Here is a 26,487-nt window from a genome sequence, read left to right on the forward strand (position 1 = left end):
TTCGTGCTTTCGATCCTTCCCTTGGGGTTGGATGGTGAGAGATTTTGAGTTGGTACCCGACGGAGTGGGCTAGGCATATGGAGTTGGTCATAGACTGGAGTGAGGGTCAGCAGGCGCATTCAGGCATCAGGAATACTGGAGGCCCAGGTTGGCATTGGGATTTAAGTGGGACTACCTACCATTTACCAGATACGCAGATTGACTACGACATTGGTGGCATTGTTGACCCAGCGGTTGAGCGCACACATTCGCTAGGGGAGTTTCAGTCAGCACCAACAATCAGTTAATTTGTGAGGGGACTCTATGGGTCATCTTGGTATGCTGGTTATGCATGGGGGTGTGGGATGATTTGCACACTCTGGCAGGAGATTGTCAGAGGAGGTGGCATTGCTAGACCACCAAAAAGTTCCTTGTATGGGGTTGGAGATCATCCACAGCTATGTGGGGCACATGGGACACATAGTAGCAGAGCAGTGGTGGCATTGCTACTGGTACATAGGGAGATTCACCTCTTGAGTCCCTCAGGGAGGATTTGGAGGGAAAATCCATGCATAAGAGGGTATGGTGATGCGACGATAGAGGTGGTGATGTCGGTAGGGTGCAGGTTGATGCGTATTGCCTCAGCTTTAGGCAATGGAATCTAATGGTGCGTAGGCACATACAACGTTGAGCAGTGGTTTGCAGGTGGGATTGGAGATGCATAGTGGTATGCCGTAGTGTGTTGGATTGTGTTGTGGAGTAGGAGCGACTCACATCGCATTGAGTACATGCGGCGAGTGTCAGGTATAGTGACACAGGAAAGATATGAGACAGTACAAGATGGTACAACAGTAGCAGGGGGTATGTAATGGTGTACAAGGGTAGGCCACACTGCACAATGGGATGCCAAGGAGTACAGGGATACTCAGTGGTATGCAGGGGAATATGATGTTGCACAACGAGGTCTTGGAGTGTTGCCTCCAAGGAAATTTATGGACGGGGACACCAAGCATACCTTTGGGTGTAGTTCACCCAGGATCGACGAGGACGCAGATGAGCGACCCCTAATGGTATCCATGGGGACTCACCTGCCTGTCCCTCTTCTACATCGCTTACAGGCACATATGATTTCGCTGTTGTCATTTGACACTTTGGGCATGAGCAACAGGGAGCAAGGAGATCACTTGAGATATTGGTATGGGACTCAGCACACCAGGGGAGAGACTTCTCAGTGACGGCATTGGGTCAAGGCACGAGCTAGCAGGTACAGGTTTGGGGAGTAAGTGGTTTGCTGCAGAGGTAGCGTATGTTCCAGCCTTGAGTTCACACTTAAGGGGATGCATGACACATTTTTGGTGAGGCACTTCGAGGTATCACAAGAACATATACAACAGATGGTTGATCTTTCTTATATGTGAATGTTCAGTCACCAGCTAGTATCAGGGTGTGTTTTCAGGAGACAGGATAACAGATCCCACGATGTGGTATGGTCGGTGCATGGAAATTTTGCATGTGTTAGATTGATTCATGTTGTGTGGAGTCTATATATCGATTACGTGTAGGGAGCAGAGATGTGGGTAGGTGGATTTCAGTATTCGTCAGGACAACATTGCAACAGATCTAATTAGGGGATCCAAGGATTCAGTTGGTTGACAGGCCACTCCATTTCATGAGGAGCAAGACCATAGCAGAGGGTGATCTAGCTCACTTTGGGGTTGACACTGTGAAAATTCCTCAACCGGAATTCCTACTACAACAAACTGATGTTATTTCTCCTATTTGTTAATCCATACAAGTTATTTATTGTGTGCTACGATAAATATCGAAGTAAATACTATTGCAACCTTCACTTAATTAAAATTATATACGGAAACAAGAGACTGAGCAAGAAAGAAAATACAACACAAATGACACCATTATTTTTGGACAAATGTCCCCGGAAAAACCCAATGCGGAAAACCGATGTAGCAACTCTGATGGTTTATTATTATTAAGCAGTAGCAAATTCTAAATACATCTCTGAATACCTCAAGGGTTATTCAGTTACAGAGAGAGAAATATTGGTAGAAAGATTTGTGAGATTACATCATACAATCATTGAGAAAAATCCCAGCTAATCCAGACACTGGATGAGTTGCCTTTGGTAGGCCCTACTCCGCCTCTGCGCAGTGCCTACGTCAACCCCTCTATACACCGCGTCACCCAACCAACTGATTGATTTTCTGCCCAGAGTCACTGCTTTCAGCCTCCCGGTCTCACACCTCGACTCCTGGCTTCTAAAACTGACTCTGCCCAGCAAAATTTCGGAGACTCTCTCACCCTCTGCGTGGCCCTTCGTGGCTCTGCATCAACCTCTATGTGAGAGCTGCTGGATCACTCTCTGCCTCTCTCCGCTGATGATTCTTTGGCTGAGAAAATCTCTCTCTGTGGATGCTATCCCTGCCCCTCAACTGCAAGAAATCTCCTCGATCAGAACTTCTTCTTGAGAACTTCTCACTTCAAAAATTCGATCTCTTGATCTCTCTGTGTGTCCTCCAAATGACCCTAAAGTTTCCTTAAATAATCTTCTCATTGACACTCAACGGTCGAGATTAAAAGCTAATCAATGGCTAAGATCATTTTAGCTTGATCCTCGTCTTCTTCTAGAGGTTACACCCACAATTAGATTAATATCCCTTAATATTTTTAATTTCCTAAGTTTAGACCTAGGGTCCCATTAAAACATATTAATTATTTTAATAAAATTGTCTCCGGGTGGAATTTCCCAAAACGATTTCTGTGTTCTTTGGAATACATGTGTCCAATCCTCCCTGCAAAATTTGAGGCCTAGAGCACATCCGATGCTACCCCAAATCAATACTCCCTTTTAGCGAGGAATGTGCTCTAGCAATATACGTTGCTGCATACTGCTCTGACTCTGAAGCATCGTCCTCAGCACTGTTGATGTCTGACATGTTGTCCACCAACTACTGTGCTGCTGCAACTTGCTGCAACTGTATTACTGTTGACACTGCATCTGTACTACAACTCCCTCTCAAGTGTTGCATCTGTGCTGTTGCTAGCACGCCACTGCAGACTATTGCTGCTACTCTATCAGCAGCGGAAAAACATCCAAAATTACCGAACTAACTGTGTTCAGTATGATACCATGTGAATGATGGAGACTGAATGCTACTAGTCTCTGCACTAACCCTCTGAATATACTGCGTTGTTGTTGACCTTTGCTCTGTGCCATCTGCACTACTGTTAACTCTACTTTTTGCTGCTCAGACTTGGTGCTCCTAGCCACTACAACTGTCTCTCTGACACTCCTCGGCACCATCCAACACCAGTCCATCCTGCTACCACAAAATTGGGCTCCCATAGCAAGGTATTGATCCAAGAGGTGGACTCTTCAAGGATCCTACCCATCTGTAGCTCTTTCGGACTACAACTCCAAATTAGCCCACCTCCCTCCTGGAGGTATCTTGGTGGTCATGGCTAACTCCTCCTCTTCGATCTTTACGGGAGCAACCTTCAGATCGTGTTTCTCATCCTTGTCCTTCTTCTTGAGAGGACACTGAGTAGCGTAGTGACCCATCTCACCACACTTGAAACACTTGATCTTCGAGGTGTCTTTCTTACATCCTCGTTGCTCTTGTTGTCCCTTCGATGCAAGGGCTACATTATCCTCCTCCTCCTTAGGCTTTGACCCATTGCTACTGCTTTCGTCAAGTTTGACCTTGACTAAGTCTCTCCTCAACTCCTCTTGCTTTAGAGCTGCCCACATCTCATCCCAGTTTGGTAATGTTGCTCTACCCAGGATACTCTGGACAAAGACTTGCCACTCATTTGAGATAGAATTGAGGGCTCGTCTAACCAACTCTGAATCTTGAGGTGTATGCCCCACAGAAGACAATTCATCACGGATTTCCTTCAGCTTTGTGAGGAATGGATCCACACGCTCCCCCTTCTGCAAATGAGCAGATCTCAGCTTCTGTTCCAAGTACATCTTCTGTTGCACGGAACATCCTTGATATAACGTGGCCAAGGCATCCCACATCTCCTTAATAGTTCCTCTGCTAGTGACATGACACACAACGTGATCCTTTATTCCATCAAGGATCATCCTCTTAGCCTTCACCATTTCTGATTTGTACTTCTTTAGCGGATCTGGATCTATAGGCACAACCACCACGTTGTCGACATATGTCTTGAGGGCATGCTCATCTAGAAGGAATGACATTCTAGCCTTCCAGATGACATAGTTGGTTGCTCCGTCCAACTTGACCTGATCCCTCAAGCCACTAGTTGCCATATTTGCCAAAAAATTGAGAGTCAAATGACCTCCTCTCTCCTCTGTGCTACTGCTAGGCTAGCCTACGTACTCCCTGTTGGAGCTAGTAAAACTGTTGTCCCTTGCTACTGCTCAACTCTAGATAATTTGAAATCCTTGGCTAGGAATTCTTTAAGGAAGAAATCCCCTCAACCGTGCTTCTCCTCTTTCTTCTAACGATTTTCTGCATAGCAAACTGCTTGCAGAAAAATCTGCGTCGCACCAGCTCTCCTCACGCTGAGACTTTAGTGTTGCTCCCTTTGCCCCGACAAAAATTCGAACTGGAAGCCCTTCTCTCCATCGACTCACTCGGAGAGAGACTGCCACGAAATTTCAGCCCTCCGGCTAAGAACTACGCAAATCCTCTGGGGTTTTGAACTGTTGCCTCCTGCAGCGTTTTGATTTCCCTCTTCTGCTCAGTGTTGGATCTACCGACACTGCTCTTCTTGTTCCACCTACAACTTTGATACCATGTGAAAATTCCTCAACCGGAATTCCTATTGCAGCAAACTCATGTTACTTCTCCTACTTGTTAATCCATACAAATTATTTACTGGGTGCTACAGCAAATATTGAAGTAAATACTACTGCAACCTTCACTTAATTAAAATTATATGTGGAAACAAGAGACTGAGCAAGAAAGAAAATACAACACAAATGACACTGTTATTTTTGGACAAATGTCCCCAGAAAAACCCAATGTGGGAAAACTAGTGCAGCAGCTCTGAGGGTTTATTGTTATCAAGCAGTAGCAAATTCTAAATACATCTTTGAATACCTCAAGGGTTATTCAGTTATAGAGAGAAATATTGGCAGAAAGATTTGTGAGATTACCTCACACAATCACTAAGAAAAATCCCGGCTAATCTGGACACTGGATGAGGTGCCTTTGGCAGGCCCTACGCCGCCTGTGCGCAATCCTCACACAGTCCCTGCTTCAACCCCTTTACACACTATGTTACCCAGCCAGTTGATCGATTTGCTGCCCAGAGTCACTGCTCTCAGCCTCCCGGTCTCTCACCTTGACTCCCGACTTCTGAAGCTGACTTTGTGCAACAAAATTTTGGACTCTCTCTCACCCTCTACGCTACCTCTGCGTGGCCCTTCATGGCCCTGCGTCAGACTCTGCGTGAGAGCTGTTGGATCACTCTTTGCCTCTCTCTGTCGATGATTCTCTGACTGAGAAAATCTCTCTCTCCGGATGCTATCCCTGCCCCTCAATTGCAAGAAATCTCCTTGATCAAAACTTCCTCTTGCTTCTCACTTCAAAAATTCGATCTCTTGATCTCTCGGTGTGTTTTCTAGATGACCCTCAAGCTTCCTTAAATAATCTTCTCGTTGACATTCAACGACCCAGATTAAAAGCTAATCAATGGCTAGGATCATTTTAGCTTGACCCATGACTTCTTCTAGAAGTTACATCAACAATTAGATTAATACCCATTAATATTTTTATTTTCCTAAGTTTAGACTTAGCATCCCATTAAAAAATATTAATTATTTTAATAAAATGGTCTCCGAGTGGAATTTCCCAAAATGATTTTTGAGTTCTTTGGAATACATGTGCCCAAGCCTCCCTGCAAAATTTGAGGCCTAGAGCACATCCGATGCTACCCCAAATTAACGGACACATGGGGGATTGCGGGGGCCTCCGTTGTTTGGCGAGGCAAGTTTTTCTAGTTGTAGCTCGGGATCGGGATTACCATTGGATGGGTAGAGATTGACATCATGGAGATACCTGGGTAGGATTAGTTTGGCCTTCATCGATATTTTGCCACCGGGTTTCAGGGGAGGAGGATACAATGTGCACACAATGGGAAACCTGTTAGAGTCAAAGTGGCGCAGTGATAACATGGTGGCACCCTTCTGAGACTGGCATGGGATCCGAGCATCGCAGTATTGACAACTCAATGACCTTTAGGGATGAGCTGGCTACTACAGGGGGAGATCATTCAAATCTTCCATTAGGATTTTGTGACTCGTTGATGGCATGGGGGACTTCATCAGCATGGCAGGTTGGTCAATGAGAGGATATCAGGGGAAGCTCATGCGAGAGAGACTTCACCCTCATAGGGATTGGGGTGTATCTTTAAGAGTTGGAGCGCATGAGGTGGAATACTCGGTAGGGCAACTTCATGGTGAGTTGGACAAAGTCCCACATTATCATGATTCTTTACTTATTGATAGTATGCAGATGGCTTTTGGTACCTATACCTGGCTGGACAGTGAGTGGAGCAAGGGGTGCTTCACGTTGATCAAGATGGCTTGGGACCTTGGTATCGTGGGACTCCTTCATGACATGATGGTGCTGAGGATAAGGATTACTCAGTGGCACATTTGGGACCCTGGTATCAGTTGCATCAGCCATTTGGGTGAACTGATAGAGAGGGCGCTTGTTCAGGCATTGTTTGAGGACAAGCAATTTTTGGCGGGGAGGACTGTCATGTTCCCAATAAATAATTTCCTAAGTAAAATCATCATATTTGCAATTTTGGCATTAGGGAATATTTTGGCATATAAAACTTAGTTAAAGTGGGTTATGGAGGCCCCAGTTAATTTTTGGAGGAAAAAGGAGAAATAAACATTAGAGAAAAAGGAAATAATTTTTGTTAAGTGAAATATGGGGACCACCGAATAGGGAAATTCAACCCCCTTGAGAAATTCACACTACGAGAAGGAAAGAGAAAAAAAGGGATGTTCGAACTTGTGGAGAGAGGAGACCACCAAGGGAAAAAGGACTGACATCTATAAATAGCACATTGAGGCTCCACTTTTGCATCTTTTTGCTCATTTATTTTCTGAAGATCGAACTCTTCTCTTGGAGGTTGTTCAGCACAAGAGAAGCAAAGATGTTTAGCTCAAGAGTTTCAAGTGAAACTCATCTTCATTTCGGAGAACTTTGTAATATTCCTAATTAGCCATGGCTAATTGGAATATTTGATTTTGCTCAATTTTGCCTTCTATAGTTATAATAAATAAAAAAAGTGAGGAAAGGGGGACATAACTCACTTTATGAATAAAGTCACTCCCTAGTAGCACAACGTTGTAACTTAAAAGGGGAACCAAGGGGGCTTAAGGACCACGTAGAGAAGGGGCCCAGTAGACACTTGGAGGCACTGCGCAGATGAGAAGGAACACGTGGCAAGAGAGAGGCTACGTTGGAGGAGGTGGCCTTAGGGTTTGAGAAAGGCCAACGCTATAAAGGAGAGAGGAGCCTCCTCATTTTGATCATCCGATTATGTTGCATTTGAGCTAGTCATTTCGACTTAGAGCACGCTGGTTGTTTAGCCTGTCTGCAACACTGTTTAGTGCATCAAGTGTCTCCGTTCGGAGATCTCACCCTTAGCCCCGGGGGACTTCGAGTGCCTGCTTGGGCAAGGTAGTTTCATCAGTCTTTTGCAGGAGGAGCGATCTTTGGAGTTGAGGAGGAGCTGAGCATTTGATGACTGCGCAGTCTTGAGAGGGGAGGACGCAGTTTCTTTGGGTAGGAGCTCAGGACTGGGGTTTTGTGGAGGATTTGAGCTGGGAGATTGAGCTAGGGATCAACCCTTGCATATTGGAGGATTTTGGCAGAGTTTCAGGTAGAGTTTTGGAGGATTCTCTTTAGGTGCAGCGCAGAGCCTTGAGGGATTGCGCAGATCCCCAAGGGGGTGATTTTCGGGGGTCAGCTATTTTAGAAAAGCTTTCTGGGCTTTTCTAGGTTTATTGAGCAGAGGCTGATTCCAGAGTTTCAGCATTTTCTGAGGAGGGGAACAGCCCCAAATCCTCATTTGATTCCAGCAGTAGCAGCAGCACAACAGTTCTCCGGTAGTTTGGACACAGTTCAAAGAGAGGCCATTTCCTTACCATTCTGAGTGTATTTCTTCACTTGCCTTGTGCAAGTCGAGGTGCTACCTGTCTGATCACCTCTTGTACTCTTTCCATTACTCAGTATAATAAAATGGCTTAGCATTTCTCTCTGCATTTCTCGAGTACTTGCTTATATTCCATGTATACATTATTGTATGTTGCACTACTGTTATTTTTGTTTTGTATCTTTGAGCACCTTGGCTACTATATTGCTTGTGATTGAGGGATACCTCTGATAGGGGATATTAGAAACTTCGAGTGCCTCCCTAGTGAGGCTTTGGTGGAGTCCATATCAGGACTTCCATTGGAGTTTATTGCAGAATATTCACTCAAAAATTCGTTATTTCTGGGCATAGAAGACAAACCCCGGAGGTATTTGGAGCAACATCTTTTTATTATAAGTTCCGGGTATTTGCAGGAGATTTTCTACTGGTTAGAGGGGGAGTTTGGCACCATTTTTGGGAGTTGTTCCTATATCTTTGGTTGGGCTGAATCTGCTCTTATAGAGCTTGCACAGGGGTTGGAGAACAAACTTTTTTTTGTTGGTGTTTGGTGCTGGTATTTGTCGGGAGTTTTAATTGGGAGCAATAGCTATTTGCGAGAGGATATTTGTGCGCAATTTCGCCATTTATAGGATATTTTTATCATTTCTTAACAGTTTCACTCTGGTTGGGCACAAAACTGTGTGGCTGGAAATTCGCTCTATTTTGGGCATACTGGGTTAGCTGGAACCCAAATAATTTCTTGGTTTTGTTGGTTTGGGTGTGAGGACCTTATAGCTAATTTTATAGAGTTTTTCGGGTAGTATTTGGGACAGAATCATACATTCTCATAGTAGGGTGTATTGTTGATTAGCTGGACAATTTGCATTACATTGGGAATTTGATTTCGGCTTGGAGTTAGGCCAAACCTTTTTTGGGTATTTCTAGGTTATATGAGAGGAGTCTGTGGATGCAATTTAAGATCGTTCTGGGCATTATTGAGGTCAGAATTTCAGTTTCCTCCCAACAACAATTAGCAGAATTTCTGAGCAATGCACAGATTTTGTGGGAGTCATTTCCAACAGTTGAATAAGTGAGATCTCACCTAGGGTTTGCCTAACTTGCATAGCAGGCCCATGTTCTACCATTTCTTGCCATTTATGTACTTGGATTTCTATAGTAATAAAATGGCTTAGTTTCTTGTGTATTTTGATGTTCATGTTTGGAATTTGTTAATTGTTGTTACTTCCTTGTACGTGTCTCTACTATTTGCTATAAATTTCAATTTGGAAGATTATAGTCCTTGGGATCCAAGAATTTTTATGAGGGACAATGATGCTGGGTTCGGTTGTGTTAGGATCAATGTTGCACGAAGCGGAAGCGGAAGCGCGGAAGCGGAAGCGCGGAAGCGTCATTTTCCAAAAATCTAGGAAGCGAAGCGTCCGCGGAAGCGTCTGCTATATATATATATATATTTTATATTTTTTTGCATTTATACTCAAAACAAACATCCCAAATACCAAATTAATTGTAGAAGACATGAAAACATGCATATTTTTGCATAAATCAAGATAGATATGGCATCCATGATTCCATTGTAGTTACTAGTATGTACAACAATCATCTATATTCTAGCTATTACAAACATACATCAAATTTTTAAGCATATTATAAAACATAAAACATTTAAGCATATTATAAAACATAAAACATAGAGCATATTATGATTTATCTAGCAAGTGAGCAACTGTCAACATTTGTCATGTCCAAATTTCAAATAATAATGTTTACAAAATATGTCACTTGGTCACCACCAAGCCAAAAAGGTCCAAAATTCAAATTCACAAGTCTACAAGTCTAATGAGTAATCTATGACAAAAAGTAGTAGATTGTGAATATATCTACTAATCTCTCCTCCTTCCACCACGAATAGAACGTGGTGGCGGGCCTCCACGTGGTGGCAATGAAGAAGATGGTGCCTCTGGAAGTCGTGGCACTGAAACTGATGAAGAAGAACCCCCTGCTATTGGTGTTGAACCATGGAACCTAGGAACCAAGGGACCAGATGAGGGAGCATCTGCTATATTTATATTTTTTTTTGCTTTCATTTGTCACCCTAACCCAAGGTGGACCCACCCCCAACAAGCAAACTCACCTAAAATTTAAAAAAAAAACTGAAAAAAAAAAAACGATTTTCTAAATGCTTTTCCGGAAGCTTTTCTGGAAGCGTCTGGGAAGCGTCTGGGAAGCGCCTGGGAAGCGTCTGGGAAGCGCCGTACGAAGCGCGCTTCGGCGCTTCGGAAGCGCCAGCGCTTCCAAATTTCCAGGAAGCGTCTAAAAATTTCGGAAGCGCGCTTCCGGGGGCGCTTCCTGGGCGCTTCCGTACGGGGCGCGCTTCGGGCCTAGGATCCGAGGGGGGGGGCGCTTCCTGCAACATTGGTTAGGATGGTACAACAGTCATGTTGGAGAATTCTACAGATATATTTGGGATCCTAGTATTGATATGTAGATTTTGGATCGTATGCAACAAAGATTCTCTAGGCTTATTTGGGACTTGGGAATACAGGTTTGAATTGCTTGGGACAAACAATCTTGTGAAGGGAGGACTGTAATATCACTTTTCGAGAATGGAAGAAAGTAGTGAATTAATTTAATTATTTAATGTCATCCTAAGGTGAAAATGAGTAATTGAACTAAAAAGGATCATTAAGTGAGTTTTGAATTAATTAAAAAATAAAAAAATAAAACTTATAAATTCACTTTATTATTAAAAGATGATCCATAGTATTTCAGCAAACCATGGTATTTGGATGGGGGGGAATTATAAAAAGAAGAAGAGATTTCAAGGGGTATGATTGGTTATTGAAATTTGATAATTGTAGCGGAAGCTCTATTAGCTTACTGTGCGAGGGAAAACCCTTGTGGAGATCCCAGTTTAAGTGGTGAAACATCCACCCTAGCTAGTGGCGATTGGTTTCAGTGGTTTCACAACCACCCTTGCTAATCAAGTGATTGATCATTGCAGAAGATGCTGAATTGATTATTCAAGGAGGCCAAATTTCTAGACTCAAGAGAAGGCCAAATTGTTGAATAAGGGAGGCCAATTTGCACAATTGTAAGAGGGTCGACGAATTGACCAATCTGGGAGGTTGAATTGCCATCTTGTATAGGGGCCGAATTGTAGGAACCAGAGAATCGGGGACTGAGCATGTGTTCCACGTTTACCCTCAGAATAGTAATGTAATTTCCCTTCAACCATTATTAATAACATTATTGGGGTTTTTGCGTTAATTTTTTTCTTCAATTTCTGTGGTTTTGTGTTGCATTTTTATTAATATTTTCGGCAAAAAATTAATGTTGTGATTTCTGAAGATATTTTCTGGGAATTTTAGCTAAATAAATAAAAAGGAATACTACATCATGCCCCTATGCTAGTTCTCTAATTCCCTTGGGAATTTGAAGAAACTAAGACATGGTTTTTGTTCCTCTTATTTTGTAGACAAATTTTGACGTATTGCATGTAAAATTCTATCAATATCCGCCCCTATTATGCCATTTGGAAACCTATAGTACTTGTTTGACGACCTTTGACTACCTATAATTGGCCATTGCCTTTTCTCTGTGGAATTTTTTTTATATGTCCTGTCATCTTCTCATCAAGCTAAACAAAATGATACCAAGTTGACATTTTGACTTCTAGGACCACTTGCATTGGGAAACATGAACTCCCTCAAGAAATGTGAAAAGTTGTCTATATGACACTGCCATGTATGAGAACTGTTTGAGGAATATTGCACCAATTCCAAGGCCACATATAGACTCTATAAACACATAACCATGGGGTAAGACAAGTGCACCTTGATGTGGGTTGCACTGGCCCATACATTGGTGATCACCCCTACAAAATGCAGGTTCCTCTAAAACCATGAGTCCTCAAGTAAGCCGATCCAGGGCCCTCCAATACTATCGAAGACGAAAGGAGCTAGAGATGAACCCAAAGGGACTAGTCATGGTTTGACCAAACAAGTCTAGGACACCTAATACAATGCCTCGCATGGTTGTTATAGGGCTTTTGACTTATGACCTTGGGCTTACAACGGTGGTTAAATATACTGCAAAAATATGTGAGTACCCCCACTGACATGAGGGGTAACAAATCTTTTGTTGTTCTCAGTGAGAGAGGAATTCCCACGAAAATGCAAAATGACAGCATTTTCAAGGGTAACAAGCAGGAACCTTTTTTATTACCCTAAGCACACTTCCCAGATTTGTAGTTCATGGAAGGAGTGTTAGGCCCCTATACTACTAGTGTAACCCCATATTGTTATTAGTACAACCCACTTATTATATTGGTGTACCCATGTAGTGCCCATATTGTTAGTATTGTGCCCCATAGAAGCCTACTATTGTTATTATTGTGCCCTTACATTATTATTGTTATGTCGGCTCTGATTGTTATGACCCCTTAGACTCCTATATATAGAAAGGAGGTCTTTTCATTTGTATCATCCAAGAATTGTTCATTTGTGTAATGTAAAGGAGGTTGCCCCCTCGAAGAGGCTGAATTCTAAGACGTTGACCTATCTTTTCTATCCTTTTGTGAGCTGGTTTCATAACATTTAGTATTAGAGCTTTGGATTCTAGGGTTTCGCTGCTCCAAACAGGTCATCGTGGAATTTTCGCTATAACTTTTTTTTCTGCGACGTTTCAGAAGCTAAAAAAAAAAACCATTTGAGAAAAAATCGCGCTGAATCTCAGGTCCGAATTTCAGAGCTTTTCGTGCTATATTTGCGGAGATATGATCTGAGGAAGTTGGTCTTTTTGCAAACTCCTGAATTACATTCCAAACAGGTGACCTGGGGAAAATTGTCATAACTTTCTCTCTGAGCATCGGATTGAAATTTTGTAAGAAGGTACAGAAAGAGGATGGACTGTAGTTTCTTGTATATCTTTTTCAAATCCAAAGGTTGAAACAGTGACTCGTGGCACGTCGTACAAGTTCGCTCTACTGAACTAGTCTATAATTAGGTCATCTTGGGAGATTGTGCATAACTCTTCCTTGGAGAATCCAACTTGGATCAGACTGGTGGCATTGGAAAGAGGACACAGAGGGCTACTACAGGTTGCAATTTCAGAACTGGATGATCCAAAATTGTAGAGATACATCAGATTCAATATCAAGCTTCTACAAAGTGAAAAAAGGTGTGTAGTTTTTTTTAAATTTTTGCATAAGCTTGGTTTGAAAAATTAGTTTGAATCGGTAATTGATGCCCCGAGGAAAGAAAATGCAAACACCTAGTAAGCAACCTGAAAGCTCTAGCATGACTTATGAAGAAGAGGAAGAAATGCAACATGATATATCAAAATTACGAGACCAAGTGCAACAAGTGTCACTTGCACAAAAAGCAATAGAATCTAAGATGGATGGTTTAAGGAAAGATGTAGAAGCTAAGATGGATGGTTTAAAAAAAGGTGTAGAAGCTAAGATGGATTGTTTAAAGAAAGGTGTAGAAGCTAAGATGGATTACATGGAAGCTAAGATGAATGGCATGGACGCTAAAATTGATGGCATGGATGATAAGATGGAAGAATTGAAGATAAATATGAATAAGTTGCTACAAGAAATGGTCATTAATGGTGAAAGGGTAGTAAAGGAAACTCATGATGAGAACAAAAGAAATGTTAATCATGATTCCATAGACTCTAATGTTGGATTGAAGACCCACCATATTCCAAAAATTGATATGAGGAAGTTTGATGGCAAGGATCCCGCAACATGGATATTACAGATGGAGCAATTTTTCGATCTCAATAATGTGCAAAACACACAAAAGGTACGTATTGCAACTTTATATTTGGAACCAAATCAGTTTGTATGGTATCAATGGCTTTGCTCTCGTAAAGAAATTATCACTTGGGCAATTTTTACAGAAGAATTGACAGCGCATTATGAGGATACAAAAAGCAACATTTTTTTTAGCCAATTGATAAGTCTCAAACAAAAGGGTTCAATAATGGAGCACATTGAGGAGTTCCAAAAATTGAACATAAGGGTAAAAAATATTCCAGAGGAGCATAGGATTGATGTGTTCATAGGGACTTTAAAGGATAATATCCAACATGATGTTCGCCTTTGGGAACCTGATTCATTAGAGAAGGCATTCAGGTTAGCAAGAAAAATGGAAAGCAAAATTATGGCAACCAGGAAGCATACCACTCACAACTATAAAGATGGAAGTGTTGTTGCCCCTAGTCTTCCACAACCTATAAGGTTGACACCACAACAATTGGAAGAAAAAAGAGCAAAAGGGCTTTGTTACAGTTGTGATAGCAAATACACTAAAGGTCATAAGTGTGCTGAGAAGAAATTATTCTACATAGATTGTGAAGAGGAAGAAGAAAAGGAGCAAGAAAGGTCAAAAGAAGAGGATATACTCCAGGAACAAAGTCTAGATAAAGAAAAAATGAATCCTACCATATCTTGTAATGCATTGGAGGGAATTACCACTTCTCAAACTATCAAGATAGAAGGACATATCAAGAAGAAAAATGTTCAAGAAGTGAAAGATCACATCGAGCATCAAGAAATGAATCCGACCATATCTTGTAAAGGATTGGAAAAAATTACCACTCCTCAAACTCTAGAGATAGAAGGACATATCAAGAAGAAAAAGGTTCAAGCAGTGAGAGATTACATCGAGCATCGACAACAAGTTCTCCAACTTTTAAAGGATAACGCCACTTCGGTGCAAAATCAAACGAAACAACAGGTAGATCAACATCGTAGTGAAAAATGTTTTGATGTAAGTGATTGGGTATTTTTACTGCTACATCTCAAGCAAGGTATTTATGAGAAGGAAATGTTGGCAATACTAGATGCACTTAAAAAATGGCGACCTTACCGAATGGGAAGACTCTTCAAGGATGAGGATGTGGAAGCATTGTTTTGTGCTATTTCTATTATGCAACCAGATTGGACAAACGAAGCAAGGAATGAATGGAAGAAGGATGAAGAAGTATGGCCACTTATTCAAAAGTTGCAAAAGATCCCAATTCAAACAATATTGCCAGAAATTGAAGAGGAAGGAAAAATCATATTGGAACCTGGTGCAGTCACAGAAACAAGAACCCGACAGCTACGAAATCGATCAATTTCAGAGTATCTCATCAAGTGGAAGAACTTACCCGCTGAAGATTCCACATGGGAGGACAAGAATTTTATACAGAAGCATAAAGAACTACTCAAGCGTTGAGGACAACGCTTTTTGAAGGAGAGGGGCATGTTAGGCCCCTATACTACTAGTGTAACCCCTTATTGTTATTAGGACAACCCACTTATTATATTGATGTACCAATGTAGTGCCCATATTGTTAGTATTGTGCCCCATAGAAGCCCACTATTGTTATTATTGTGCTCTTATATTATTATTGTTATGTCGGCTCTGATTATGTTATGACCCCTTAGACTCCTATATATAGAAAGGAGGTCTTTTCATTTGTATCATCCAAGAATTGTTCATTTGTGTAATGTAAAGGAGGTTGCCCCCTCGAAGAGGCTGAATTCTAAGACATTGATCTATCTTTTTGTGAGCTGGTTTCACAACAAGGAGTGAATTGATTTTATAGATAATAGACTTAGATTTAGGTTGGAGAGGAACTCCCGTGAAAATACAAAATGACACAACATTTTCAAGGGTCAACAAGCAGGAACCTTTTTTTATTACCATAACCACACTTCCCAGATTTGTTGTTCATGGGAGGAGGGAATTGTTTTTGTAGATAATAGGCTTAGATTTAGGTTGGAATTTTGAGATGCCTAATGTATCCTCATCTGATCAGCTAGTGTGGACCTGCCATGATACAGTGAGAATATGGGTTACTATAAGCACAGAGCTATGTTTGAGCCTTGAGCTTCATCAACTCTAAATCAAGATACCTCAAATAGCTAATTTTTCGATCTGTCCACCTATCAACCGTGTGGATGATTTGTCCAACAATGATATGATTTCATTCTTCCTTTTTATTTCTCTTTTTAATCCAAAACATTCCTATTTTTTACTTTCCATTTACCTGAATGGCAGTAGAACTTCAAGAAAGTGACTTGGCTATGGTGAACTGGTTTTATATTTATATTTTTTATTTTCTTTACTTTATAGAATGTTCTCTGTTTCATGCCGTTATCATGCTTTATCTAGTGAGTGTTTATATTGTCTCAAGAGAAATTGTTTTCAGGGCAACTGTAAAAGGTACTTGTTTGCAGCAGCTACAATATGTCAAGATTTTCATCCTCAGATGTTGTTTGCTTTTCTTTCTTGCAGCTGCCTGAACCATACAGTTTTATCATCACCTGGTTTCTCGTTCTACCTGGAACATATTTAATAGCACAGGCAATCACTAATGTCATTCTGAAAGACTTCCTAATTTTAAAGGTAATATAGATCATTTGGAAAGTCTGTTTTGCATAATATAATTGTTTATTCATTTGGATTGAAGAACTAAAGCTGGTAATCTTCCAATTATTTTCCTTGCAGGGACCATGTCCAAACTGTGGGACAGAAAATATTTCCTTTTTTGGCACTATACTAACTGTGCCTAGTGGCGGCCCTTTGAATGAGGTTAAATGTGAGAAGTAAGCACTCAAAACCATCCTTGGCATTTTATAAATTATGCATTATTTCCTCACTGACATATATCTGTGAGTCTTTAATATTAGATTCTGATATTATGTACAACTTGTGTATGCATGGAAAAAAAATTTCCATGGATATTGGTGACCTCTGATAGATATTATAGGCAGTAACAGCGTATCCATCATCACCTAAATTATTCCTGATTCATCTGCTGAATTATTATTTTCTAGCATTCAGTGTTAAAGAACATTTATGCGGTGTGCTAGTACATATCAATGAAATGGGTTGTTCTATTGATTTAAGATATTTCAGAAGTTATGGCTTAAATTTCTTATATATTTAGACAAGTTAAACAGGTTTATATCTAAAATGATCTTACGGTACATGGTTTTGTTATTGTGAATCAGTTGTGGCACTGCCCTGATGTATAACTCGGACACACGTTTAATAACATTGGCTGAAAAGAAGCAAGATGGTTCGCAGGTTTGTTCTAGATAATTGTGATTTCATTGTCAACAATCTAGTGGACTAGTTAATATATACAGTGGAAATGGGAAATTAAGATATCATTCCTACGTTCTTCAAGATCCTAAGGATGAATTTTGGATGAAGGTTTTATAGCTTATAAGCTGTAGTTAATCTTTTATACATGTTACTGAAATCTGGATTGTCGTCATTTTGCCAGTAAATCCTCTGTTTCTTAGACAATCATATAGCTGCATATCAACTGAGAAGGTGTCCAAGATAACAACGTAGTATATAGTATATACGCCCTCTCAATTTCTCATATTTTTGGCATGAACATTATTGAAAAATTATGGAGTTTTTGGGAAATAATTGTCGAAATTCTATAGCATTTGCAGTAGAATACAATTTTTTGATCTGTTAATTACTTCCTAATGATTTTCAAAGTGTTTCTCATGCCACTGATATCATTGAATAATTACGCACAGAAAATTTCGACTGTAAATGCAGCAGAATCAATAAAGATCATAGAAAGATAACCATGCACAAGAGACACACTATCTTTTACCCTGGGAAACCCAATCTGGTAGAAAACCCAGCAACTTTTCTTAAGGAGAAATTGTCTTTTTAGCAAGGCTTACGAAGCAGAATTTGTCTAGATACCTGTGTCAACATTACAAGTCAAGTCACCAGTCAAACTTGGTCAAAACTGCTGCTGGTCAAAGCCGGTCAAACCTGTCAAAAGTCAACTGTGGTCGACACTGGTCTGTGGTCTGCCATCAATGCTGGTCTGCAGTCAAACTGTTGCACGTGCGAACTGCAGTCAACTGTTGTCTATGGTCAAACTTTCGCACGTGTGGTCTGCGGTCAACTGTAGTCAAGCCCTCACATGTGCGACTGTACGGATCAGTCAACTCACTGGTCAAAACTCTCACACGTGTGGCTGTACAGATCAGTCAACTCATTGGTCATACTTGGTCAAACCATCACACATGCGGCCTCTATGAGTGAAATGATGAAGAAAGATGAACAGATTTCTCCTCAGCAGAAATTTCTCCTCAACTAGAGAAGTTATAGATGAGCTTGCTATGTTGATGTGATGTCTCCTCACAAGCATGTCTATTTATATAGAGCTCCAATGTTGAGTAGAGACCCATCAAGAAGCCCCTCGTCACAAGAAACCCCTTCACTTATTGAGTTTACATTACAAATCAACTTTAGACTAGAATTGTTTATTCCACTGGTGGGTGAAAACCCCCATTAAATAAACAAATCAAATCTGCTCTATAAAAATAGATCACTCCATCCTAGAGTAGGAAATGTCAACACTGTGGGCCAATCTCCTTGAGCCAGACAATAGGGCTAATGGGAGAAAGACTGCCCCGAGCCTTTCACCTTTAGCCAAATCGGCATGGCCCCATGGCTGAATGTATCATTCTCCTCTAGTTAAATCAGCATGACCCCGTGGGAGAATGTCTGCGCGATGCTGCAAACTGCAAAAACATCTCTCTCAAAGAGGGAGGCATTCTGCATCACACCAAGCTTGTCTCTGAAGTATACAAACTCCCCCCTAGACCAAGGCTTGGTGAGAATATATGTAATCTACTCGTCTGTGGATATGTGCTGGAGCTTCACTGTTCCCTTCTACACCATGTCTTGGATGAAGTGATATATGATCTCAATGTGCTTCAGCCTATTATGAAATACTAGATTCTTGGAAAGTTTGACACAACTTTGATTATCACAATGTATCAAGGTCGTCTTTAGCGCCTGATCAAATAGTCCTGCAAGAAGCTTTCAAAGCCATACTACTTCTTGACTTGTGACACTGGCTGTGATATATTCCGCTTCTATTGTACTCAGTGCGATAGAAGTCTACTTCTTGCTAAGCCAGGATATCATAGTTGATCCCAAGCTGAAGAAGCACCCTGAGGTGTGTTGATTTTCTAATTGCAATATGGACTAGGACAATATTTCTAAAATATTGATAATTACTCTTGATGTTGATCTTCTGTTAAATTATTCTAATATATATTCAACAATTATACTTCAGAAATTCAACCATACAAGAATAGTAGAACAATAGAGATCACAATGCACAAAGAGAAGACAAGATTTACCCTGGGAAAACCCACTAAGGGGAAAAACCCAACAACCTTTTCAATAGAGAAATTCTTTTGTTCAACAAGAGACACACCTAGACCTATGGTCAAACCTGGTCAACCCCTCCAAGCCAAGCCTCCGAATCTGATCTAGAATTTCGCTTTGTGTGATCTGACCCATAATTTCAGCCATCTTGTAGCTGGTGTTGATTTTTGGTAGCATTGGATGTGCTCTAAGCCTCAAAATTTGCAAGGAGGCTAGGAAACATGTATTCCAAAATACGCAGAAATCATTTTGGGAAATTCCACCCGGAGACAGTTTTATTAAAATAATTAATTATTTTTAATGAATGCCTAAGTCTAAACTTATGAAATTAAAATAATTAAAGGGTATTAATAAAACTGTGAGTGAATCTTCTAGAAGAAGACGGAGATCAAGTCAATATCATCAGAGCCATTGATTAGAATTTAATCTGGGCCGTTGATTACTCAATGAGAAGATTATAAGGACTTCGATGGCCATTTGGAAGACACATTGAGTGAAAGATCAAAGATCGTTTTTCTCAAGAGAGCAGTGCATCAGTTGCCGGAGAAGTCATCGAGGAGATTTCTTGCAGTGAGGGGCAAGGATATTTTTTTGGTTGGAGAGTTTCCTGATTAGGGGATACATTGCAGAGAAGGCAGGGAGAGATCCAAAAGAGGCAGCGCAGTGCCAAGCAAAGGCAGTGTAGAGCTTCAAAGGGAGTCTGAGATTCAGCTGGGAAGTCGAGTTCTAGAGCCAGAAGTCGGGGTGTGAGACTGGAGGGCCAGAGGAACGAAGTTCCAAACAATAGAAGATCCGTGGAAGAGGTGATGCAGACCCTAGAGAGGCCAACGCAGATCTGTGTAGGCTGACGCAAAGCTAATGTGGGGGCAGCCATCTACGGCCTGGATCAATGTCGGTTCACCAGTGATAGTGTGAGGTATTTCTCACTAATTTCTTTGCCAATCAGAGTCTTTGTATCGGATAGCCAGTAAGGCATCCAAAGATTGTATTCAGAAACTACTACATAATAATACAAACCCTCAGCTGCTGCACTGGTTTTCTCGCATTGGGTTTTTCCAGGGACATTTGTCCAAAAACAATGGTGTCAATTGTGTGTGTGGTTATTTCTTCTTGCTTAGTTCTTGTTTCCACATATAATTTAATTAGTGAAGGATGTAGTTGTATTTAATTTGATATTTACAGTGTAACACAGTAAATAACTTGCATGAATTAACAAGTAGGAGAAGTAATATCAGTTTGCTGCAGTAGGGGATTTGGGTATCCAATTTTTCACAACTGGTAGTTACCCCAAAATTTTGGCCCCCTGCAACAACACTGCCCAGAAAAGCTACAAATCAGAAGAAGAGACTATCCACATGTGTGAGCTTGAGAGACAGAGAGATAGCGTTCGTCTTTTGTTTCGTCCTCCTTGTCCTTCTTGATCTTCAGTAGGATGCACAAAAATTGTCTTCACAAGAGAGTCTGAATTGGTGCCAAGAGAATGAGGTCGAGTTTCCTTTATATAGTGATTTGATGGGTTGAATGGGTGTGTCTTTTTCCTTGTGGGTCGACTTGATTTGGAGGGAGGCGAACTTGACAAACTTGGAGCCAAATATTTCAATTTCAAAATGGAGTAGTCTACCTAGGCGGAGGAATGGCTCGGTTTCCGTCACCGCCCGGAAAATCGTCCGGCTCCGACCGTCGGCAATCCCTCCTAGCTCCACCACCCTCCCCTAGCTTCGCCACCCTCCTTCTCCGCCACCCTCCCCTGGCAATCTTGACATTCCGTGACAGAAAATCAGATTGGAGCAGGAAATCTTGACATCCCCTGACAATTCGGATCCGAGCTGGAATTGCAGCCGCCTAGGTCGACTACTCCCTCTTTCAATTCCTATTCTGAGCATTAATTCTTCCCTGGTAATTGAGTGATACGCTTGGGTGATTGGGCATTAATCCATTCGACTGTAACAGACGTGAAGCAACTCATAAGAACGATGGGGTTAGAAGATGCTCTGAGAAAGAAGAGGCGAATGTGGAATAAGTTGAGGATCGCCATTTTCGTGATGAGAAGAGGACTATTAAAGCGCAGGACAATATTGCAGGAAGATTTGCAGGTATTAAGAAAAAGAGGATTTAAGGTTTTCGGCAAGAACTTGCAACTGTTTCATCGACAGCACATGACCGCATCTCCTCGCGGGTTTGGGCTTCATGAGTACGAGTTTTCGTGCTCCAACAGCCCTGCAAATCCACCAAAGAAGAGGCGTATTACTGCTCAGCACTACTTCCATGCATCCAGCCTCAGACAGATGAATCCCCTGCTTTTGCTGCAGCTTCTTGGTTGGGCCAGATGAATACCATCGAGTCTCCTGAGGGGATTAGCAGTATGGAGACCTACCAGTTGGCTCAAGGAGAGGAGTTGAGTACATCGACGCTTGCAGAGGGAGCAGGGCAAGTAGATAGAGAAGCAGAGGAATTTATTGAGAGGTTTTATAAAGAGATCAATTTCCAGCGACAAGTTTCTTTGTTGGAATACCAGGAGATGCTTGCCAGAGGTGCTAATTGAGTTGAGGATTTATATTTACTTGTATTAATATTGCTGAAGTGTCAATTGTAAAAAAAATTGTTATTCCGTTCGGCTGTATAGGCATCTCATTTTACTGAGGATAATAAGGATTCTCTGAAATTCTCAGCACTCATTAGGTCCCATTTTAAAATTTATTCTTTGTTGAGGCGAATTGGCAGTTTACCATTTCATTCCACAAATGTAAAAATAAGTGTGCTACATGTGTTTAAAAAGGCATATTGTCTGTAGCTTGTCCATATATTTTTATAATTTTAATTACTGTTATAACAATAACTCAGTTATTCTTATTTTTAGCATTGTGTGGATATATTGAGTTTTTTCAGGTTATCAATAGTTTTACATGATATGAGAGTTAGTGGGTATATTATGAAACAACTAAATTGTCTTCTTTTTTACTGTTTTGGTTGGAGTTTAGTGAATAATATTTCCTGCAATTCCATTATTCTGTTGTTTAAAACAGTATTTTAACAATTTGATCCATTCAGATCTGGTTCGATATTAGGCTACATAGTCATGCTCGTTTTAATCTTGTTATTCAGAGAAGTTAAATTATGAGAAGTTAATGACATCAATGATCCTTGAGGAATAGTTTTTGCCAAAGCGGTACTGATAAGTTGTTATTTACCGCAACAATCAGGATCTCAGTGTCAAAGATACATACTTTGCAAACCTTTGGCTTATGCGGTAACTTGTAAGTATTGGATACTTGCTTGCACTCAGTAGGCATAATAGTGTGAGATGCGACTGGTTCATTGGACCTGGTGCACATTGATTTCTACGAACGCATGAAACCTAGTTTTAGTGGAGTCCAATATTTTTAGATTTAGATAAATGATCACTGACAACAAATGTTGTTATACCACTTGAAGACAAAAGATCAATCTTTTCCAATATTCAAAGAATTCAAAACACGTGTGGAGTGACAATCCGGTTGCCACATGTCCTCCACTCAAATCAAAGGAGGTATATCTGGTGATGAGATCTTTAACATTTTGAAAGTGCATGGCATTCAGCAGCAGCTGAATGTTCCATATACATGAAATCAAAATGCTGTTGTTATAAGGCAGAATTGTAACAGTAAATTGTGTACAACATTTTATATATATATAAAAGTAAAAGTAAAATAAATGTGGGGTAGATTAGCTGGTTTGAGTGAGGTTTAGTCTCTACAAAGTCTCAGGTTTAAACTTTATGGGAGAGGTTCAGAAAAGGTCAGATGATCTCCCTGGTAAAAGGTCCCATCCAGTATGTGGGTGGACCCAAGCACAAGAAACAAACAATATAAGCAGATATTTAGACATGGATCTTTAAAAAAAAATGATAACAAACTTTAATTAAGACACATGGATAAGAAAATAAATTTGTTATAAATTAAGAAAATAAATTTATTATAAATTGCGAATTAATCTCAATTAATAACAAGCATGAAAGCATACAGTTTCTAATAAAAAGTGAGTTTCAAATCAATGAAATAGTTCCTCACTTCTTAACATATAAATAGCAATGACATACCATTGAATCACCACAAAAATAGTTTTACAATGCTCAACAACACATGAATCAATTGTTTCCCTTGGCCTAAAAGAGCTTCTCCAAATTACGCTGAAATATTTAATGCCCCATTACACAAAGCATCCATGAGGTTTAATAGTGGAAATGCTTAACTGTTACTTCATCTTTGAAAATAATGTACAAGTTTTCCTCTACCAAGGTGCTCACAGGGTTCCAAAACTAAAAGTGCTTTCTAACTAGCCATGAGGGCATATTTATATAAAGTGAGGTGACCTTGCAACTCCTGTGACATTTAAACTTCCCTTGTGACTTTTCAACTTCTAAATGAATTTTCATGTTTCCTCCATTCTAATTCTTAATTCATTTTTTATTCTAATTTTTTTGACATAATTCACATGAAAATTCAAAATTAATAAAATAATGCCCCTCATGGTATTAATCTCAAAATTCCCAAAGGTAAGATTTCAAATTGTAATTCTTGAGTTAGGTGATCATGCCATGCTTTGTAATCAATTGTGATGAATATGACTTTTTAGATATGTATCTAATACCTGATTTCACACTCAAGAGCATTGGGCAACATTGTTTTCATATATGTTTGAACTCAATAGAAAAGTGTAGAGATCATTGTTTGCAGCTTTGTTGGTTCCGCCACATGTTTGGAAATGGCTTCCTTGGTAGGTTTCAGGTCTTTCTAAGCAACAACTTGTCTATGTGCATCCATCATTTCTTCAATCCACTTAGTGAAATAATCAGTGGCTACTAATATCCACCTGTGCTGGCCACTAGAATGTGGATTGATTTCTCCAATAAAATCCAAGCCCCACTGCTGAAAAAGTCCCTTTGCAAGTATTGGTTTTAAGGGCAGGGACTTCAGCTACTGTTTTCCTTCAAATCTTTGGCACCTGTCACAAGATTCCCTTGGCTAGTGACCTCATTGGGATCATTGTATTAAGATTGTTGAATATTCTTCCTTTGATCCCCTCCTTCCCCTCAATTAGGTCAAGCATACCCTTGATTGATCAACGTCACCCCCTTGACCTAATTTTGGTTCCACTTGGTCCTTTGTGGCCCCACAACCTTTTGAAGGTAATTTCACAATGGCCACTTGGAATCCAAATTTCACAAGGATCTCCTAGACTAGGTCCCTCCTTCACAAGTCCTATTTGCAAACCCTAGCCCTTGAAATCCCCTCGGCCCTTCGTAGAGAGATTTACACATTGCTTCTCAAGCAAACAAGCCACAAAATTGAGTCTCTATTGTGAATAGGCCCTAAGTAATCACTCTTTACCCCTTCATTGACTTATTCATCTAGTGATTCCCTTCATACTGCGTCTCCTCCCATCGGTGAAATTCCATAAATAGTAGGGAGCTTTAGCTAAGGTGGCAGTGGGTTGTTGCTCCATTGTTGCCCTTGACCTAATAGTTGTCCCTTTAGGATCCCCTCCTAGGACCCCTGCTAGTTTGAGCAGTAACATTTTTGGTGCCGTTGTAAGGGACATGAGACATGTGTTTTGTTCCCCATACGACATATTTACATATCATTATTGGCGACTCCATTGAAAGAACGAATCCCTAGTTCTTCATTGAACTTTAAGGCCGATGCTTGTAGAGTGAAGCAAGCATTTTTCTAGGCATATTTAAATTCACCCTTGCGACCCCTACATAATTTACATGTATATCTCAAATAGGGTATCTTTCTTTGATGATTTTCCCGCTTTGGACATCACTAGCATCCCTAGGCACCCTAATCATGTCACAGGAAGGATGGTACGTGGGGTGCCCATGTTTGATGGTGATCCACTCTCCACAATTGACCATGTAGAAAGGTTTAATGCACATGCTTTGAAAGGGAAAATGGTTCACCAAGATGTCCTTATTTTGTTGTTCATGGGATCTCTCGATGGTCATAACTCATGGTTGCATGATCATGAACCTAGGAACATTTCATCTATTGAGGAGTTCGTTGATGGCTTTCTTAGATGTTTTCAAGTATACCTTGCATTAAGCATCCAAGAGGAAGCCTTCATCAAGCATCATCAAGACATTGGGAATATATGTAATGAGTAGGAAGACGAATCCTCCTTAGGTCCACATGATGAAAAAGATCATTTTGAGAGCACATGTGTTGGGAAGGATGAGTCTATGGAAGGTGAAGTTGAGACTAACCTTACCTTTCTCAAGGATATTACTCCTGATGACTCTCCTTTTGAGAACCTTGAGGAAGGTGATCCCATTAGCCCCTTGGAAGATGACATTGGAGATTACTTCCACATTGAAAAGGAGAAATGGGAAATTGTTGGTCCTCAATTTGATTGTGCTCCCATTTACGACACCAACAAGGAGGATGAGGCTGAGATTGGTCTTCCCTTTCTCTCAGGAATTATTTATGATGACATATCCATTGATACTGTAATATTCCTAGGGAATTTTTACAGTAAATAACAAAGCATACATAGACATAAAACCACAAAAATCAAACACATGAATCAGTGCATGAAATTGCACCAAAAAATGCATTGTTGAGCCATTTTATTATAATATGAAGACGGTACAATGAGGTGTTGGAAAGAGTGCACCGGGCTTGCTCAAGACAACCTAGCCCCTAGCTCTGCGCTGAACTGACCAGAAATATGCTACTAGCTGTGAAGAGCTGCTGCTAGGGCCTCCTTCGTGCTCAGAAAATTTCGAGAAATTAACCTCGGGCTCTCCACCAAATACCCAGAATAACCCACGAAGGAATTGGCCTATGGTTGACCTTGGAATTTTGGCCCTCTTTTCCCTCTGACTCTGCTGCTGGGTAATTTGACCCACTGTCAATCCTACTGCAAATAGCGCCAAAAATAGCTGCAATCTCCGATCAAATACTCTCCTGGGCTCCTCGAATCTCAGGCCCAAACTCCCTTCACTCCTCGAGTCCCAAGTGTGCCTCCTCCAAGCTCTACGCAGTCCCTTCACTACTGCTCATGAATCTTCCCCACAAACTTGCACTCCCACTGTTCTAATAAACTAAAATGGATGGAACTCCCTCCTTGGGTTGCCATT

The 26,487-nt window shown here is 40.7% G+C and overlaps 1 protein-coding gene across 3 annotated transcripts in view; it reads left to right on the forward strand.

Moving 5' to 3' along the window:
• Positions 1 to 26,487, forward strand: part of LOC149204863 (PGR5-like protein 1B, chloroplastic) — a 261,252-nt gene that overhangs the window by 206,868 nt on the left and 27,897 nt on the right. For 2 of the 3 annotated variants that reach the window (XM_089394812.1, XM_089394811.1), the window contains exons 8-10: positions 16,443 to 16,553; positions 16,656 to 16,753; positions 17,162 to 17,237. In XM_089394812.1, the coding sequence (XP_089250938.1) occupies positions 16,443 to 16,553; positions 16,656 to 16,753; positions 17,162 to 17,237 (285 nt within the window). Of the gene's footprint in view, positions 1 to 16,442; positions 16,554 to 16,655; positions 16,754 to 17,161; positions 17,238 to 17,439; positions 17,507 to 26,487 lie in introns of all 3 variants that reach the window. The other variant, XR_016252393.1, reaches the window with a different exon arrangement.

Source organism: Pinus tabuliformis, chromosome 1_2, assembly GCF_031772625.1.
Source record: "Pinus tabuliformis cultivar Carrire ecotype Pingquan chromosome 1_2, CPIR1, whole genome shotgun sequence".
In the NCBI taxonomy this organism is placed as follows: Eukaryota; Viridiplantae; Streptophyta; class Pinopsida; order Pinales; family Pinaceae; genus Pinus; species Pinus tabuliformis.